The sequence below is a fragment of the Pogoniulus pusillus genome, chromosome 21 (genome assembly GCF_015220805.1).
Source record: "Pogoniulus pusillus isolate bPogPus1 chromosome 21, bPogPus1.pri, whole genome shotgun sequence".
NCBI lineage: Eukaryota > Metazoa > Chordata > Aves > Piciformes > Lybiidae > Pogoniulus > Pogoniulus pusillus.
In genome coordinates this window covers 8,848,121-8,866,718 of record NC_087284.1, presented here as the reverse complement: position 1 = coordinate 8,866,718, position 18,598 = coordinate 8,848,121, and the positions used below count along the sequence as shown (strand labels likewise).

The window sequence follows — 18,598 nt, the reverse complement described above, 5'->3', positions numbered from 1 at the left end:
CCTTACACTGAAAAAGTTGAAGTCCACTGTTAAATGACCACTGTGGCCAAAACAGCCATCTACCATAACATCCCCCCTGAGTCCTGCCTTATTCACAAATGGCAGGTCTAGGGGGGCATCCTTCCTACCTGGCTCAGTACCTGTGACAAGAAGTTACCACCTACACACATCAAGAGTTTCCAAGACCTGCTTGTCACAGCAGTATAGTATTTGCTGTTGGTGACTGGGAAGTTGAAATCTACCACAAGGACAAGGGCTACCAATTCAGAAAGTTTTCCTACCTGCCTACAGAAAAACTTGCTGGGCTTACCCCCACCCTCTTGTGTAGGGGCCCCACAGCAGGACACAGTACTCCAGATGAGGTCTCACCAGAGCAGCGTGGCAGAGTCATTTTCAACCTGCTAAGCTGATGCAGTGCAGGATGCAATTTGTCTTCTGGAGTGCAAGTGCACATCGTTGGCTCATGTCAAGCTTCTTGTCCACCAGTACCCCAAGTCCTATTCTGCACAGCTGCTCTCAATTTCATCATTCCCCAAGCCTGTATTGAGGATTGTCCTGACCTAGGTGCAGGACTTTGCACTCTGAATTACTGGATCTCATGAGATTCTCCTCAACCCACCTCTCCAGCCTGTCTGGGTCCCTCTGGATGGCATTCCATGCTTCAGTCGTATCAACTGCACCACTCAGCTTGGTATCATCTGCAGAATTGCTGAGGGTGCACTCAATCTCCCCATCTGTATCCTTGATGAAGATATTGAACATCATTGATCCCAGTACAGATCCTTGAGGGACACCAGTTATCACCATCTGGACATCAAGCTATTGACAACTACCCTTTGGATGTGATCATCCAACCAATTCCTTATCCACTGGAGGGTCCACCCATCAAATCTGTATGTCTCCAGCTTAGAGAGAAGGATGTTGTGGGGGACTGTGTCAAAGGCTTTGCAGAAGTCCAGATCAATGACATCTGTTGGTCTTCCCTCGTCCCCTGATGTCATTACACCACTGGAGAGAGCCACTAGGCTGGTCAGGCAGGACTTGCCCTTGGTGAAGCTGCATTGGCTATCTTGCATCACCCCCTGTTCTCCACATGTTACGGTATGGCTTCCACAGAGATCTGTTCCATGATCTTCTTAGGTACAGAGATGAGGCTGGCAGGTCAGCAATCTCCAGGGTCCTTGGTTTTGCCCTTTTTAACAATGCCTGTAATGGTTCCTTTCTTCCAGTCTCCAGAGCCTTCACCTGACTGCCAGCACTTTGCAAATGTCACAGAGAGTGGCCTTGCAGCTGCATCAGCCAATTCCTTCAGAACTTTGGGATGCATCTCATCAGGTCCCATAGATGTATATATGTTCAGGTCCTTCCGGTGGTCCTTAGCTTGATACTCCCTTACAGTGGGAGGGACTTGACCCTGCTGCTCTGCACCTAGCGGTCCATCAACGCCGTGAAAATGTTACTGAGTACCTCAGCCTTCTTCTCATCTGTTGACACCAGCTCTCCATTCTCACTCCTCAGAGGAGAAATGCTTTCTTTAACCTTTTTTTGCTAGTTGATGTGCCTGTAGAAGTCCTTTTTGTTACTCTTTGCATCCCTTGCCAGGTTCAGCTCTAGCTGTGCCTTCACCTTCCAGATCTCATCCCTACACAAATGGGTAGTGTTCCTATACTCTTTCCAGGTTCCCTGTCCCTGCTGCCTCTGTCTGTGCAGGTCTTCTTGCTCTTTATCTTGACCAGCAGGTCTCTATTCAGCCATGCCAGTCTCTTCCCTCCCTTGCCTCATTTCTTATGGGGACTGAGAGGTCTTGTGCTCTTAGGAGAACGTCCTTAAAGATCTGACAGCTCTGCTCTGCTCTCTGTCCTTGCAGATCTTTTCCTATGGCATCCTACTGACTAACTCCCTATGGAGCTGGAAGTCTGCCTGCACAAAATTAAGAGTCCTGGTTCTGCTCCTTGCCTGTCCCTTATCTTTCAGGACTGTAAGCTCCACCAGCCCAGGCTTGACAGGCAGCCCAGTCTTGACATTACTGGCAGGTTCACTTGCATTTGTGACCATCAGTTCCAATAGTGCATTCCCTGAGGTAGGCTGACTGTTTGGCTCAGGAGGTTCTCAGTGAGGCACTACAGGAGTCTCCTTGATTGCCTACAGCTTGCCATGATGTTTTTTCCAGCAGATGTTGGGTTAGTTGAAGTCCACCAACAGGACAAAAGCCTGCAAGCATGAAGCCTCCTCTAGCTGGAGAAAGAAGGTTTCATCAGTGGGTTCCCATGATCAGGTGGCCTGTAGTAGGTGCCAATCATAAGGTTCCCTTTGTTACTTTTGTTTCTGATTCTTATCCATAAACTTTTGATATGTTCATGGCAGTTCTTCGGGGACAGTTCCTCACCCTCTGTTTATTTCCTCCAATACCTCCATGCCTCCTTTCTCAGCTGTCCCTTCTGAATAGTCCATTGACAACTCCAGACTGGGTGCAGTGATAGCACGGTTTGAGTTCACCCAGACAGTCTGGGTAGGAGCAGCAGGAGTGAGGGAAACCTACAACATGGGTCTGAGACCCATCTGAGAAGACCTGTCCATCACTTAGCCTGGATGAGGCACAAGGAGAGCATTGCACCAGCAAGCAACAAAGTCCTCAGCTCAGCTAAACCAGGGCTGCTGGGCCCAGGACAGGGTGAGTAGAGACCTCATGGGAGGCTAGGCAAGCTCATTAAGGCCTACTAATGCTCCCAAGGCCCTGATGATGCCAGCTGTTCGTTTCTGCAGTAGCTTTGGCTCCTGGTGCTCTGTGCAGCAGGTCAGTGAAGCACAGCTTCCCAGCTGGGCATGGCACAGACAGCTGTGGTGACTCCCCTTCCATCTTTCCCTCTCCTGCATTTAAACTCTCATGATTCCATGTATGCCAGCTGTAAAAACAGTCCTGGCATAGATAGGCAGACACCTAAGGAGAGCAAAGCAAAGCTGTGTACTGCTCAAGAGAAAAAGCGTTAGAGGCAACATTAGATTTACTTACTAAAGAACTAAGGGCACTTCCCAGCTTTCAAGTGGCAACAGGAGGAGCCTGCCTTATGTCCCCCCCGAGTGGCTGAGATGGGATGAGCTTGCTGACCAAAGGGAAGCAAGCATATGGAACAGGTTACCCACAACCATCATGGAAGTAAAAAGCTTTAAAACGTTCAAAAGGGATTAGGTACATTTCCAAAGAAAGGCTGAAAAGTAGGAGTGAGTGACAGTGCATAGTGGCAAAGGAAGACCTTCCCTCTCTGAGTGAGCCTGAAGGCCAGAAGTCTTTTGAATATGGAAATGTTCTAGAACTGGTTAAGGAGGTGCACTGAGCAGCTGAAAGATCAAACTTTAAGGCATTATCCAAGAAGGTTTTGGGAAGGGTAAAAAAAGAAATAGGGGCCCAGATAAGTGACTAAACTTTCTTGGTACCCACACTCTGGCTGCACACACCATTGATGCTGTTGGGCTGCCTTGTCCTACTCCACCCCAACTCTTGCTGCTGGCAAGGAAGGTTTTTGCTTTTAAAATCAAAGAAAAAGCAGAAATTACCCAAGTCCAGAAACGTGGCATAGGCCACTGCTGAGCAGTCCTGGTCCTGCCACGGCACCCACTCCTCTGCCACTGCGTGCAGCATGTTACATACCCTTACCCATGCACAAATCACAATCTGCTTGAGGAGTACTTAAGCTGCAGTGCAAGCTACCTGCCACTAGCCAGGAGGTGGCACGTCCCTGCCCTACGTGATCTGGGGTGCTCTGAGGGTATGGAGGCCAGGGCAGATCACTAGCTGAAATGCAACCTGTAAGCAACAGGATAGTCACTGCTGAAGTCAATTAGTTTCCCAGCTGCTGAACACCTCTTGCTTCTGTTATCTTTGCCACAAAGAATGGGGCTGTTGGTGCACCTGACAACATGGGTCACTCAGGTGTCTGAACAAAATGAGAAACTGAACTTCAGTCTCCTCTTCCTCTGCCAGGTTTGGGCAGCAGTTTCCTTGTCCTTAGCCAGAAGGCGAAGTGCTGATCAGAAGATTAACTGTCCTGCTTCTGCAAGTCTGCCAGGTCTGTGCTAAGCACTGGAGAAGCACAGCACCATTCCTCTGGTTGTCCCATGCAGACACTGGCATTAGGAACCTGCTGGCAAGAAAGCAATAAAAGCATTGCAGTGTTCTCATCCAGGGTCAAGAAAACAATTTAAGCAAACACTTTTCTAAAGTCTCTAGTGACTTCACTAAACAACTTTGGCATAGACAAAGTGACAGCTATGGCACCTCTTGGGGTAGCTGCTCTCTCCATTGGCACTGGAGGCATGACAGCCTTTAGGCACCACACTTAAAATTGTAGTAGAGTAGCCAAGCACATTTATTTCCCTGCCTAACTCTAAATGAACATCTCATTTTTTGCCTCCTTCACCTGAAGACACATGAGAAATGAGATATCCTTAGGAAGAAAAATGAGATGTTTTCAAAGGGCAGTGTTAAGCCCCAGCTCATAATTATCTGCCTTTGCAACGGCAGGTACCAGCATGACCTATACAAAAATAGGCAACCCCTTGCACAAGCCATTTTGGATTAGCAAGTCTCCAATATTACTGTTTGGGAATTTGCCTACCATGGATTAAGGCATTTCAAATGGCCTTCCATCAAGTGCATGTTTCTACCATGCATGTAAAAGAGACTTAAAAAGGCTAACCAGGGCACAAGCAAGACAAAGCAAAGGTAAGCAAATTAAAAATGCAGAACTACTCAAAGGAAAACAGCACTCTAAAGGGCGTGTCAGCTAGCTGCCAACTCTCTGTAGCCACAGGAGCTGTGAACACCGTGAGATGTTCCAGCTCCACGTAACTAAACCTCATGTAGAATGCTGGATGTCCCCATAGCCTCTGTGCGTGTCTGACATAGTCATAGAATCAGTTTGGAAGGGACCCTCAAAGGTCATCTTGTCCAACACCCCTGAAGCAAGCAGGGACATCTTTAAGTAGACGAGGTTGCTCGGGGTCCCGTTAAGTTTGACCTTGAATGTCTCCAAGGCCACTCCAGATCCCTGTATTCACACGAGGAAAGCTTTCAAGGTATGACTGGGTGGGTTTAGTCTGGACATTAGAAAACACTTTGTCTTGGAGTAGTCAGGCATTGGAATAGGCTGCCCAGGAAGGCGGTGGAGTCCCCAACCCTGGATGTGTTTAAAAGTCATTTAGATGTAGTGCTTGGGGATATAGTTTAGGGTGCACCTTGTAGAGCAAGGATATCAGTTGGACTTGGTGATCCTGAGAGTCTTTTCCAACCTGAATGTTTCTGTGATCCTATGATTTTAATGCTCATTACTTCTTAAGACACAGCTTTCACATTTGGCTGCAGCTGTCTGAGTGTTGATGTTCACTATGAGAACTGGGCCTTTTTAGCTCTGGGTAGCTAATACTTCTGATATGCATTTAGCACAGCTGGGTTTGAGACAATTTCATGAGAGAAAATATATAAACATGAGAAGCCCTACAGAAACTAACATTACAAAACCACAAGTCAAAGAAATCACCCAGGTTAGAAGTTAGATGGCACAAATATGCCAAACCCAAATTAAAGTGAAGCATCTTGTGTGCTACCTCTAAAGTTCCCATATATTGCACTGGCAGATTTATGCTGCCACCTATTGTGAAGATGAGTTTCAGACTCGTTTCATTCTGTTAGGCAACACATTTGCAGGAAGTGCCACATTTTCTCCTTTTTGTATTGACAGCATTTCTGAAATTGCTGCAGACAGGGGGGAAGCCTAGGTGGGCTTTTGGTCTGACCAAATACAGCTGCTTTTACATTTGATCTTTTCTTCAATGCAAAGCTTAAATAGATTCAGGAACACACCTGTCTGCTGCTGTTTGCTCAAAAGTTTGACCAAAACTAGAACCCTGTTGATTCTAGTTAGCAAGAGGTATGCAACAGTCACGTGTAGAGGCATGTGATGATGCTTCGTGATGTGCTTTTCCTTCCTCCCTTGTTTGAAATGCACAGGACTACAGGTTAGTAGCTGAAGTGTGTTCATATAACTGAGACAGCACCTGAGCCCTAGTATAAACTCAGGGCTATTCCTTCAGGAGACTTCTTCTTCCTCTTTGCAAGCACAAGTGAAGGACACGCACCCTTTGTATATACTGTGCCTAATTCTAGCAGCCACAGTTGCTGCCCGTTCTTGGTCAAAAGCACTGTTGCCCAAAGCTGCTTTTTTTGTGTGCACAGAGCTTATGCAACCTTACTCCAGGGTAGGAGCTGCAGAAAGCCCAGCTCAGCTGCTTCTAGGAGCTGCTCTAAGAAAAACTGAAGCAAGTTTTGACAGTGCTTGCATCTTTACAACTTCAGTAGCTCAGCACTTGCTGAATTTTGCAGTTCTCTGCATACTTTTACTTTCTCTGCCCCTTTTACTGTCCATCTACCTTGGCACAACACATCTGCCCTCTGTTCCTTCACCTATCACGTAATACTGGCTAAGTCAAGCTCCAGGCATGAGTCCCTCACTGCCACCCTAAGATCACTTAGCTGGGAAAATGAGGCCATCTGTTCACTCCTAAGTAAAGTGCATTATTGCATTCCCTTATGCTCCCATCTCGCCAGTCCATGCTCTCCCCATCATTAATTTTTCATTCCAGTGCTAGGAACCAAATGATTTGCATCACCCATATGTGTCCATCTGCAGCAACAGCACAGTATTCAGGAGTCACTGCTGGACATCTTGGGTAGCTAGCTCAAGCCATCTAGCTACTGGGATTTCCTCCTGTCTTTAAGCCATTCAACTGTTTGCCAAGGTACCTGGTGCAAAAGACAATTTCTCCCTTTGAACTGAGGTTACAGCTGAACCTGATCATCCAGACAGCAGTGGTGCAAAGAGGACTGCAGGTTATTACTGCTTCTAGGTCTCTAGCATAACAAGCATCAGAAGAATGAGACATTTTATACTGTTTGCTGTGCCCTCCCCAGCAGCTCTAAATTTGTTCGTTTCTTTGACAGATCCAACCGGGATCTAAAGCAGAGTTGCTTGCAGTATCAGCAACTCAGATGGCACTGTAAGGAGCAGACTGCATTTTCTGAGTCACCCAGGAATTCAGAAACTCTGTGGAGAGGTGGACACAGTCCCTTGTGTCCAGGGTGAGAACACAAGACACTTGCAGAAATAGAAGCTGGATGATGATGCCTGCATGACACTTCGGTTCAACTGCCCCACCACTATGATGGTTGCTGCCTCAAGAGGTTGGGTTAAGACGTCTCATCATGTTTGTTGGTTTCCCAGGGGGTAAATTATTCTGGGGAATAAGCTGTGATAAGGTTCCAACATGGTCTGTGGTCCTCAGCTCTGCTAAGCAGAAGGAATTAGAAGCACTATCTGTACAGCAAAGTAAGGTGATAAATAGTGCCCTTCTCTGAGTGTTAGGGTACCTGAAAGGATGCTACAGAAAAATTGGTGAGGGACTTAACATAAGGGTGTCCACATATAGGACAAGAGAAAATTATTTTAAGCTGAGGGAAGAGTAGGTTTAGACTGGATCTTGGAAGAAGTTCTTCTGTGTGAGAGCGGCTTCTGGAATATGCTGCCCAGGGAGGTTGTGGCTGCCTCCTCCCTGGAGATGTTCACAGCCAGGTTGGATGAGTCCAGTTGAGAGGCAACCCTGTCCATGGCAGGGAGGATGGAGTAGATGAGCTCCAAGGTCCTTTTCCACCTCAAGCCATTCTATGGTTACCTGAGCATGTTTGGGTACTACATTCACACCAGACCTTGCTGCTGTAATATGCACATTTTTAAGCCTCTTGCTTACTCCCAGCAATTCCTGTTGTCCTTCCACGTGTTTTAGCAGATAGGTGTCCCTACATGACTAGCACTCACATTATTTGCACTGCAGAGAAAAAAAAACAAAACAAAACAAACATGTTTAAACTGGATTTTAGGCCAAATCCAGGATCATCAGAATATAAGACAGGGTTTACTGTTTCTGATAGAACTTAGGTCAGGGTCCTGGTTCTATCACACAAGGTGATACTCTTTCTGCCAAGAGATCTAGCCACTAAAAGGAATTTAAATACAGACAGTGACCTGACTTCAAGTATCTGTCTGCCCTTACATCAAACAGTAATTATTGAGGCTGGAGCAGACCTCTGAGATCAAGTCCAGCCTATGACCTAACACCAGCACATCAACTAGACCATGTCACTAAGTGCCGCATCCTTAGACACCTCCAGGGACAGCGACTCCACCACCTGCCTGGGCAGTCCATTCCAGTGCCTTATCACCCTTTCCGTGAGAAAGTGCTTCCTAACATCCAACCTAAACCTCCCCTGGTGCACCTTCAGGCCATGCCCTCTTGTCAAAAGTTGCCTGAGAGAAGAGCCTGACTCCCCACCTCACTACAACTTCCCTTCAGGTAGTTGTAGAGTGCGGCAAGGTTGCCCCCTCAGCTGCAGCTTTGTCTTAGAACTGAGATTCCAACTAAAATGGTAGCTTGCCAAAATGCCCAAACCTTCTGTGATGCCATCACTATACCCAGAGGCAAAGCACCACACTTAACTGGCTGCTCTCAGTGACAAAGGACAGCATTATAAAGCACAGTACTTGCACACAGGGACCTTTTTTTTTTTTATTGCTGTTAATTCAAGGAAAAAGGTTGCATAAAATCCAATCTCTTCTAGAAATATAAGTGACCTTTCCAGTACATTTCAAATATCAAAGTATATGGTAAACATACAAATAAAGAGAAGGTAACATACCTCCTATTTACAGTACAGTATTTTAAATCATAAAATAAGTTCCATAAAGTACAACTGGCAGGTAATTCACAATACAAATCCATTGGTGGTTTAACACCCTCACTTCAACTCAAACGCAGTTCATTCATTTCAAGTGGTCCAAAAATACCTAGATCAAATAAAAATTTTCATCAAAATAATTTTCATTTACTACTTAAACTTTTTTTCCTTTTTTTTTTTTCTTTTTTTTTTTAAATTAAAGCTTTCATCTACCTCCCTCTCCATCCCCCCCCACCTCCTCCCCAGCCCAAGAAAGGTTTCAAAATGTACACTGGTGCTATAAATATAAATGCTACCTATGAAGAAATGTAGTAATCAAGCTTTTTTTTTTTTGACCTTCAAGTTTTTTGTTTGTTTAGCAATTTATTAGACGGCTGAACCAAAGACTGATTTTATTTCATCCCTCTACTGGAACACCAGGTTGGATTTTAAGGGGAAGAAAATAAAACAAAAACCCAAACCCCCAAAACATTTCTGCCATGAACTGTGAGGAATGCCAAACCCTATGGATATATAGTGGTAGTTGTTCATCGGTGTTGAATGCAGCAGTCAAAAAATACACTCATCTTCCAGATAACCTCAGTGCACTTTAGGAAATCAAATATTACCTGGAAGCAATTTAGTACATATATTGGCTTTTAAAAAGAAAATAAAAAAATACAGCAGCATTAAAACTTACTCATGATACTGACGTGATTAATACCATCTCAACACTCAGTTCAGTCTTTCACATTATACCGTACTTACGCAGAGTGGTGAACTGCTATAAAATAGTGACTTTGCTATTTGGTAGACAGGTTCTAATACTAATACCTGGCTATTTTGTTTTTGTCTCGTAGAAAACCATAGCTTTTGTTCAGTTTGAAAGGAAAAAGAAACCAAACATTTACATTCTAAGCACAATGCAACACTGTAAGAGTTTGGGGGGGGGGGAATCACTCAACGTTCATTCTGTATTGACAGGATGGAGAATAGCTTTAAAAAAAGGAAATAAAAATGCCGCCAGCTTTCAGTACAAATGCAAACACACTGAGTACAACATTCATACCAGGGTTTTTTTTCCACCTTTGTTGTTGAACATACAGGCTAAACAGCTACAATGGAGGCAAAAAAAATCTGTTGATTTAAGCTTGTTCCTTTTTCTAAATCTGTTCCAGTCCACATAGTTTCAGCCCCTTCCTGCTCTATGGATTTTCATTTATCTGGGACTCTCTTGAGCGGTGTGTATGGATTTTTACCAGCTGGAGTAGACAAACAGTGGTTTGTGTTCCTTTGGACTCTCCTACTAGGATGTTTGGACATCTCCCCTCAATTCACAAGAGTTAATTTAGAGTACGGGCAGGGTCTGTGTGAACTGCTAAACAGTCGAGCGAGTCCAATGAATCCACGTGGACAAACAGGGCAAGAAAAGAAAACAGCAGCATAAGGAGGACAGGGAGGGGAGAAGATTGTGGTGGGGAAGGCAACCAAGCTTCTTCTTTCACCATATGGCTGCTCCAGCAGTGATGTCAGAGGTGAGAGGACTTTTTATTTTTAAAAAGTGTAGTAAACATTGCACATGTCTCAAGTCTTCAGTGCCAAAGCATGGCTGGGATGCTTGCTCTGATTGTTTGGCTGTACGTTTGGATTACATGCATTAACCAAGCGGTTTGTAGAACCAGGAGGAAACCAGGGACTCAGCTTTCTTCTTTTGTATGGAACAGAGGTGCAAAAACAATGAAAAAAAATCCAAAAGAATACAAAACCGGGAATGTCCCAAAACACAAGACCAACCCGCCCCCCTCCCCCCCACACACACCTTCCCCCAATTTCCCAAGCTTCAGTTTAAGTAGGCAATGTTTACTTGTTTCAGTCTGCAGAATCCAAGGTATCATTGGAAGGGGGAGGGGGAGGTGCGTATCTCAGTCTGTAAGTGCCTAAAACAGGAAAGAGAACTACTAAGTCACTGCTCACAATTAAAATGGATTACAAAACCACTAAAAGGTATTCAAAATGGACATGCTCTTCAAAAGCCACTACCATCTTCCAGTTCTTTAAAAGCAGGTCCTAAGATTTTATACCATTTTATTTCATCTCCTTGCTAAAAATGGTCATTTCAAAAAAAAGGATCTAGACTGTAGATATAGGAAGGACCTTACCCTTACTGGAAAAATGGAAAGGAAAAAGACCTCCATCAATGTTCATCTTTCCTGTTCCAGTCAGAATGGGCACAGGCCAAGCATCTAGAATGGTTTATGCTCTATACACTGTTTCCCCATTCTTCTGGACAGACAGAGAAGTGGTTTTTAAGACTTAAAGCCATTCCTTCATTTTTCACTTCCAATTGTTTTTTGCCTTTTTGCTGCATCTTATCTGACAAGATAAGGCAGCTTTCATTCATGTATTGCATAATGGGGTACAGAAGGATGGCTGACTGTGCTAAGGTTAGTTTTGGAAAAGTTAAATTATCAAGTGGCCAGTCTGTTGGTTAAATTCTCTCACAGGTTTTCAGAATTTGAGTTCAAATCATAGACAGGAATTGTTATCTTTCACTTTTTGCCAATGGATACTCTCCAAAACAACACTAAACAGGAATGGGAAACTTGAAACAACATGCAAGTTTCAATGAAATGCCAAAAGCACACCAGTGGAAAAAGAATGACAATTCAAAGACTGATAGAAGCTTGACTTTCCAGCTCTAAATCATACCTATTTGCAACTTCCAGCTGTGAACCCCATTCCCTCGCACTGTTCTACAAAATCTTCAGGCAGAGGTAAGGTTTTTGCAGGTTTAGAGAGGGTCACTACTGCACAACCATTTACACAAAACATACACACGCACACACAACCTTTCTGCAACACCAGAAAGAGCACATTCAGAAAGGTAAAGAGAAGCTGCTACACTCAAAAGCAAGTCCGCTGGGAGCTATCGTGATTACCTTGTTGACTGGCCTCCATGGATGACTGCTTACAGTCCTGCGCATAGTGTCCACTCACACCACAATTGTAACACGAAACGTTCCCATTCTTCTTGGGTCCTGACCCATTTGTGTTGGCAACTACGTTAGGTGCTGGATATACGGGATAGAACCTCCCAAATCCTGCCATCTGCTGCATACCATAGTTGGCTTGGCTCCCCATCACTGGGTCATGCATAAGCCCATTTGCATATGGAGACTGAGGCAGGAAGAAAGGAAGTTGTGTTCCATTGCTTTGATGTGCTTGATTGAGGTAGCTGCCATTGCAAAGTGATGGCAGAGTGAAGAAAGATGGAACTCTGTAGACTTGTCCATGAAGTGGGTTATGATAAAAATAGCTATTAATTTGAAGGCTTCCATTGGTCCCACAGCTACATCTACGTCCGCAAGAGCCACAAGGACCAGAGGCCAACTGCTGCGGAGGTAACATTGTCCCGTTAGTGTTATTATTTCCAACAGCATTTATGTAGGATGTGCTGTCGCTCTGTGCAGTGCTGTGTGTTAAAGCGGGGCTCGGGCTGGGGGCGGGACCTGGCGTGTGTGTAGGTATTGCAGGAGGAACAGTGGACTGGACCTGACCAACACCTAAACCAGCTGACTGAGGTGGTGAGGAAGTTGCTACAGTGTTTAGCACGTTTGTATTCTGGTTGGGCAACACACTGGTAGCATGAGGACTGCCTGGCAAAGTGTATGAGGCTGGTGGAGGTGGCGGCGCTGCTGTGGAGAGACCAGCTGCTGGAAGAACTACCTTCAGATTGGTAGGCTGAGGGATTGCTCCTGGGTTTCCCTCAATATGAGGCACCATTTGATTCAGTCCTACCACCTGGGATGCAGGTTTTGTGATGGGATCTGTAGTAGGAACTGGGGATCCTGGGAAACTACCTGGATTGTGGACTGGGATAAAGGCAGTATTTGGTGATCCAATACTTAAGTTTCCTGTCGGCTGCTGTGGTCCATTAACTGTGCAACTTTCTGATGATCCCTGTGGAGAGGGCATTTTCAATCTGTGTATTGCCAAATGCAAAGCAGGGCTACCAGGCTGGACAGAATGTGGAAGGAAAGTGGATGGGACTGGCAAAGGGGAAGCCATCAGCTCAAGGCGTTTCTCGGGTTCACCAGAGGTCACTGGGCCCATTCCACCGGGAGGCGAATTTGCAGACTCTCTCACTGGTGAGACAGCAACAGGGGTGGTAACAAGCATTCCCATTGCTTTACCATCTGCAGAGATGGGTGGCGGGACAACTGCTTCAGGCTTTTGGGCAGCGTTGTGCATCACACAGTGTAAGGCAGGCATGAAGGATATATGTTGAAACTTTGCATTCAAAGGATCTTCTGAAAGGCTTCCGTTTTCATTATTCACTGAAGAGATCTGGGCAGAGGATTTGTTTATATTGGATGAACTGACAGCACTGTAGCCTGTAAACCTGGTTGTGTTTTGATTCCCGGAGTCCTCGGAATTGCTGTCTGTGTCTGTGGAAACAAAAGCATTTGTCAGTCAGAAGAACGAGGCTGAAACAACAGTGGCAGGCCCTGCACTCATTTATCCATATAAAACCTTCCAAGTTTGATGACACCACCAACAGTTATGCATTCCTCAATTATAACTTGGAAATTATTTTCACTCTTCCAAATCAAGCCGGGTCAATCTCCATCACTTGCCTACATCGAACTGCCAAACTAGCTACTCTGTCTTTGACTTGTGCACATTTGAAAACATGGAGAGTGGAACACAGACTAAATAAGGAATTTGCATCTGCCTAGGAATCACAGCATCACAGAATCACTGAGGCTGGAACCCCAGCTCCCTTAGCCTCTCCTCATACAACGTTCCCTCCAGTCCCCTAGGAAGACATTACAGAGCTTCCTGAGATTTAGGAGTGGCAAATGAAACTCTCAACACAGAAAGAAGGGCTTCTCACACATGCCACACAATCCAATACCAAACTAGTTCCCTTTATGCCAAAGATTTTCCCATTCTGTACTGCTGAAATTTCTCAGGAGCACTATGCCAGAGGTCAGAACACTATTACATGGGTGAAGACATCTAAGTCCTGCTAGAAATCTTCAAACCCTCCAGTCATAAACCCCACAAAGCAGAACACGTTCTGTGGCTAGTTCAAAAGTAAAAGCAGCTAATTAAAACGAAGACAAGATTAATCTAGGAATAAAGCTGGTCATGCACTCTCTCCATCAATACAACCTCGGTCTTTTTCTTCTTCACTGTCAAAGCTTTCCCTCCCATCATGTCGTGGACTAGAAGGAGAACTGTAACTTTCAGATGACGTTTCTCCACATGTATCGTGACCAGATCCAGTGTCCAAATTCAGATCTGAAAACAAAAATTGTCATTTTTATTTTCAATCACAGTCCATGGAAGTAAGGTTAGCTTGGTTTGCCCATATCTCATGCTAGTTCACTTTAGTTTGTTCCTACTTAATTGCATCTGTCCCCTCTATTCCTAGCATTCCCACTCTCAGCATTCAGGACAGGTCTTGTCCCTGAATTAGCAATGACTGAATCCTTGGTGTTTAAGAAGGTGACACTAAAAATTGATGTTTATGCAGAGTAGTGAAAAGAATGATTGCCCTTAATAAATTATGTAGTGCAGTAGTGCTGATGCACTACTCATACCAGCAAGGGCAGGAAGCTAACTCAGTGGGCAAAATCAAAATAATTGCAATTATCATTTTCACAATAGCATTGAAGCAAACTGCACCAACAAAACCTCTTTCAAGAAAAGAGGTGAACTACAAACATGTAAAATTGTTTTTCTGAATGGGATCATGGGAAACTCATTTGATGAAATCAGTTTTCCAGGTGAGTTTAGCTCCTGTTAACTTGTGTTAGGTAGCTGGTGTGCTCTGGCCTTCAAGTTCAGCCTGAGAGGTGAGGGAGCAAGACAGATGGCATCCTCAAAAATGTGTGCCAGACACTAACTTCAAGGATATTCCAATCTCCAAAAGCTCAGTTGGCAAAGCTCTATGACAAAAATGAGAACACTATTATTTATTTTATTAATTGCAATAAAGTATTCTTTTATTGATAAATTATTAACTTGGTTATTATTGCTAATGCAAACTTAGCAGGTTGAGATTAGCTATCAGAAAGCTGTCTTAAATCATACAATGGTCTGGGTCGGAAGGGATCTCCAAAGGTTATCTAGTCCAAACCCCACTGCAGTCAGCAGGGACATCCTCAAATAGATCAGGTTGCCCAGAGCCCTCGTGAGCCTCACCTTGAGTATCTCCAGGGATGGAGCCTCAACCACCTGTTCCACTGTTCCACCATCCTCAGAGTAAAGAGTCTGTTCCTAACATCCAATCTAAATCTGCTCTTCTCTAGTCTGAAGCCACTGCCCCTTGTCCTGTCACTACAGGCCTTCATAAGCAGTCTCTCTCCATCCTGTCTGTAGGCCCCCTGGAAGGCTGCTATTAGGTCTCCTCAGAGCTGCCTCCTCTTGTCCAGGCTGAACAACCCCAACTTCCTTGGCCTGCCCTCACAGCAGAGGTGTTCCAACCCCCTGATCATTTTCATGGGCCTCCCTGCTTCAATTCTAGAAATGATTTCTTGAATTAAATCCGTAGTTGGTCCGATTGTTTCAACAAGTCCTTTGAATAGTTAATATAATGTAGAGCAACAGTGTCAACCTCACATCACTGAAACCAAGAGTCTAAAGAGCTTGTCACAAATTGTCAAAGGTTTAAGTGTCATTGACTCATGCTTCAGAAAAGCTAAAAATAGAAGAAAAAAAAAGGAAGAAAATATGATGCAGTTGAGAGTTACTGACTCAAAACAGCGCATTTAAAATCACACCCTGAATATGCAAACTTAGGCAGAGATTTAAACTACAGCAGGAATTTTTTATGCCTCCAAATAAGGTATTTCAGAAGACATTTTGATGTCTGTATTCTAATGAACAGGTAGAAAGTTCATCTCCAAGCAGAACTTAATTGCTTCCAGTCTCTGTGGGTTCCAGTTTCTTCTTGAAGTGGCCTTAACTAGCCAACAGTATCAGCACCAGGCAGTTTCACATCTGTAGAGCAGTGGGTAGGGAGCAGACAAAACTCATATGGCAAAGCATTCCCTACTTAACTTCTCACTGCATCACACAAAATTGCACCACCTCTTCAAGTTACTGTCACTTCATAAAAATTCAGTTTGTTCTGCCAACAAGAACGGCAGTCAATCAGAAGTGTACACAGCAAAGCTGTCCTCTGGAGGATGTTGTCTGCTTGTACAGCCTTGGTTTAGCTGTTAGCTGTGAATTCTGAAAGCTGTAGTGCAATGTTGTTTGCAGAAAGTAACAAAAATTGCCCACAAAATACATGAGAATAATTCAGAATTGGGTCTGCCTGGAAGTCTCAAAGGTTGAGAAGAAACTTAATCAAGACTGTATCCCAGATAGAAGCAAAAGCATGACAAGACGCTTTTTAAAAGTCTTTTCAACACTTAGGCCAATTAGGTGGTGCAGAAAAAAGCAATACTTTGTGTCAGCTTTGTCATAAGAAACAAGAGAGGCAAGGCCACAATTGATACGGTGAGCTTAGAAAACATCAAGATAGGAAAGTCAATGGATAACAGAACCAAGTTAGGAGACTCGATTTACTAGAGGAACACTAACATAACTTTGTCTTAAAACTGACTGACGTACACAGGCTTTGGCCTCTAGACACTAGATGTTGCTGGACTACCCACGCTCCAAAACCCTATTAGAGCAGCAGACAGAGTTTTGCATTGCAGCTCAGCACTCCCTCATTTTTCTTTACAGGCTAGATCCTCAATGGTTTGCCCCAGAGGGATTTTATAGAGGTTCCTCAAGGGCTGTTCTACATCAGCTGAAAAAATTAGCGAGCTGCAAAGAGAACACTAAGGACAAGATGTTGAACCTCCACACACTCAGACTACTCAGTTTCATACAGAAGTAGCCCAACAGTAACCATTTATGCCACTGCTACTGCACAGAGAACACAATTTATGGAGACTTTACTAGTATTTTTCCAGTCATACATGAAAAGAGACATACCCTAAACAGTTGCATAGATGACTGACTAGCACATTCTGTACAGCAAGTCAAAGCACAGACTACACAGCCAACATGCTGACTTGCACCAAAACAGATTTCAGGCTTGTGAGTTCCTTTTACTGCACAACAATGAATAAATCAGTAAAGCTGGCAAGGCTATTTCTCAGAAACAACTTGGGAAAAAGGCATCTTACCTTTTGCTGTTCCTGTATGGATGTGCTGTGACGCCGCAACTCTCACTCCGTTCGTCCTGTTACTCAACCGGCTGTCAGTTTTCTTTGTTTTCTCCCTGTTTAAGTAATTTCCATACTTTTGCTGTGTTGTTTGTTTGGGTTTCTTTTCCCCAAATGCATGGGCACAAATAACCAGCCATGAATGCACACCAAATGCCACTGTAAAGGCAGGCAGTGACTCCAGGGCAGAAATGTGTATTTAGTAGATGAAAGAAGAAATGCAGATAATTGCAAGGAGGTAAAGGCTGCTGGTGCAACATACTGAGAATTAAATTGCAAGCAGTGTTACTAAACAGTATGATTAAAGGTCTAAATAAAAGAGAAAAATCACCAAAAAAAACACCTGGAGCAACATCTTTGAAAGTTGATGTGTGTAATGCAAGAGAGCTGCTCTCTAGCTTCTGTCTATAGAGTAACAAAACCATAAAAAGTCAACTTGGAAAGAGGCAGAGCCTTAGCTAAGGTGGAAACGTTTTAACTTCCTCACAGTACAGGTTTGTGTAGCCTACAATAAAACATGCCAACATGTTAGCACCCACTCTGTAATGCTTAATTTTCTGTGTTTTCTGGACGACTTTCATAGATCCACAGAATGGTTTAGGTTGGAAGGGACTTTAAAGGTTATCTAGTTCCAACCCCCCTGCTATGGGCAGGGACACCTCTCACTAGACCAGGCTGTTCAAGGGCTAATCCAACTTGGCCTTAAACACCTTCCAGAGACAGGGCATTCACAACCTCCTCGGGCAACCTGTTCCAGTGTCTCACCACCTGTACTGCAAAGAATTTCTTCCTAATATCTAGTCTATATATACCCCCCTCAAGCTTCAATCCATTCCCTCTCATCCTGTTACTACAAAGTCCCTTCTCTGCTTTCTTTTCTTCAGGTACTTGAAGGCCACTTTACACCTTTCAACTTTCAAATAAAGGGAAAAAAAGGCAATTCAGTACAGGTTAAGAATCTACTTCTGCTCCTTCATCTTTCTGATAAATGCTGAGAAATCAATGCAAACAATTTTTCTATTTTCCAAGTAATTTCAGAAGATAAAGTAAGGATTTTTACTTAGACTGGCTTCACATTATTGACACAGTCCTGTTCCACAACAGCAAAACAAAGCACCTGACTGTTAGACTGTTTACCAGTGAATGCTACATACTTCACTTCTGGATTATACATTACATTGGAAACCTACTTTTCCAGCTGTGGTTTTCCTTTCTTCTTGTTTACTGTAGACAGACTTCGTTTTTCTGCTGTATGCTAGACAGAAAATACCAAAACACAAACCAGTTAAACAGAATTTGTATAACGAAAAGCCTCTTCTAGCCTAGGTCTGAGAGTTTGTGGCTAGTGCACTCAACACTGGTGCTGCAACTATATAAACAACTACTTAGACAGTGCAACCCATTCCAATGACCAACCATTCTTTCTGTGAAGAACTTCTTAACATCCAGGCTAAACTTGCCCTGGTGCAGCTTGAGACTGTGTCCTCTTGTTCTGTCACCAGTTGCCTGGGAGAAGAGACTGACCCTTCAAGTAGTTGTAGAGCAGTAAGCCTCCTCTTCTCTGGGCTGAACAACCCCTGCTCCCTCAGCCTCTCCTCGTAAG

At 44.2% G+C, this 18,598-nt stretch overlaps 1 protein-coding gene across 6 annotated transcripts in view; it reads right to left on the bottom strand.

The window, feature by feature from the left end:
- Window positions 1-8,588: 8,588 nt before the first annotated feature.
- Window positions 8,589-18,598, bottom strand: part of ZCCHC2 (zinc finger CCHC-type containing 2) — a 46,017-nt gene continuing 36,007 nt past the window's right edge. For 5 of the 6 annotated variants that reach the window (XM_064160847.1, XM_064160848.1, XM_064160851.1 and 2 more), the window contains 6 exons: window positions 18,186-18,250; window positions 16,957-17,051; window positions 13,940-14,068; window positions 11,701-13,209; window positions 10,626-10,698; window positions 8,589-8,891 (listed from right to left, as the gene is read on the bottom strand). In XM_064160847.1, the coding sequence (XP_064016917.1) occupies window positions 10,631-10,698; window positions 11,701-13,209; window positions 13,940-14,068; window positions 16,957-17,051; window positions 18,186-18,250 (1,866 nt within the window). In that variant the 3' untranslated portion in view covers window positions 8,589-8,891; window positions 10,626-10,630. Of the gene's footprint in view, window positions 8,892-10,580; window positions 10,699-11,700; window positions 13,210-13,939; window positions 14,069-16,956; window positions 17,052-18,185; window positions 18,251-18,598 lie in introns of all 6 variants that reach the window. The other variant, XR_010306172.1, reaches the window with a different exon arrangement.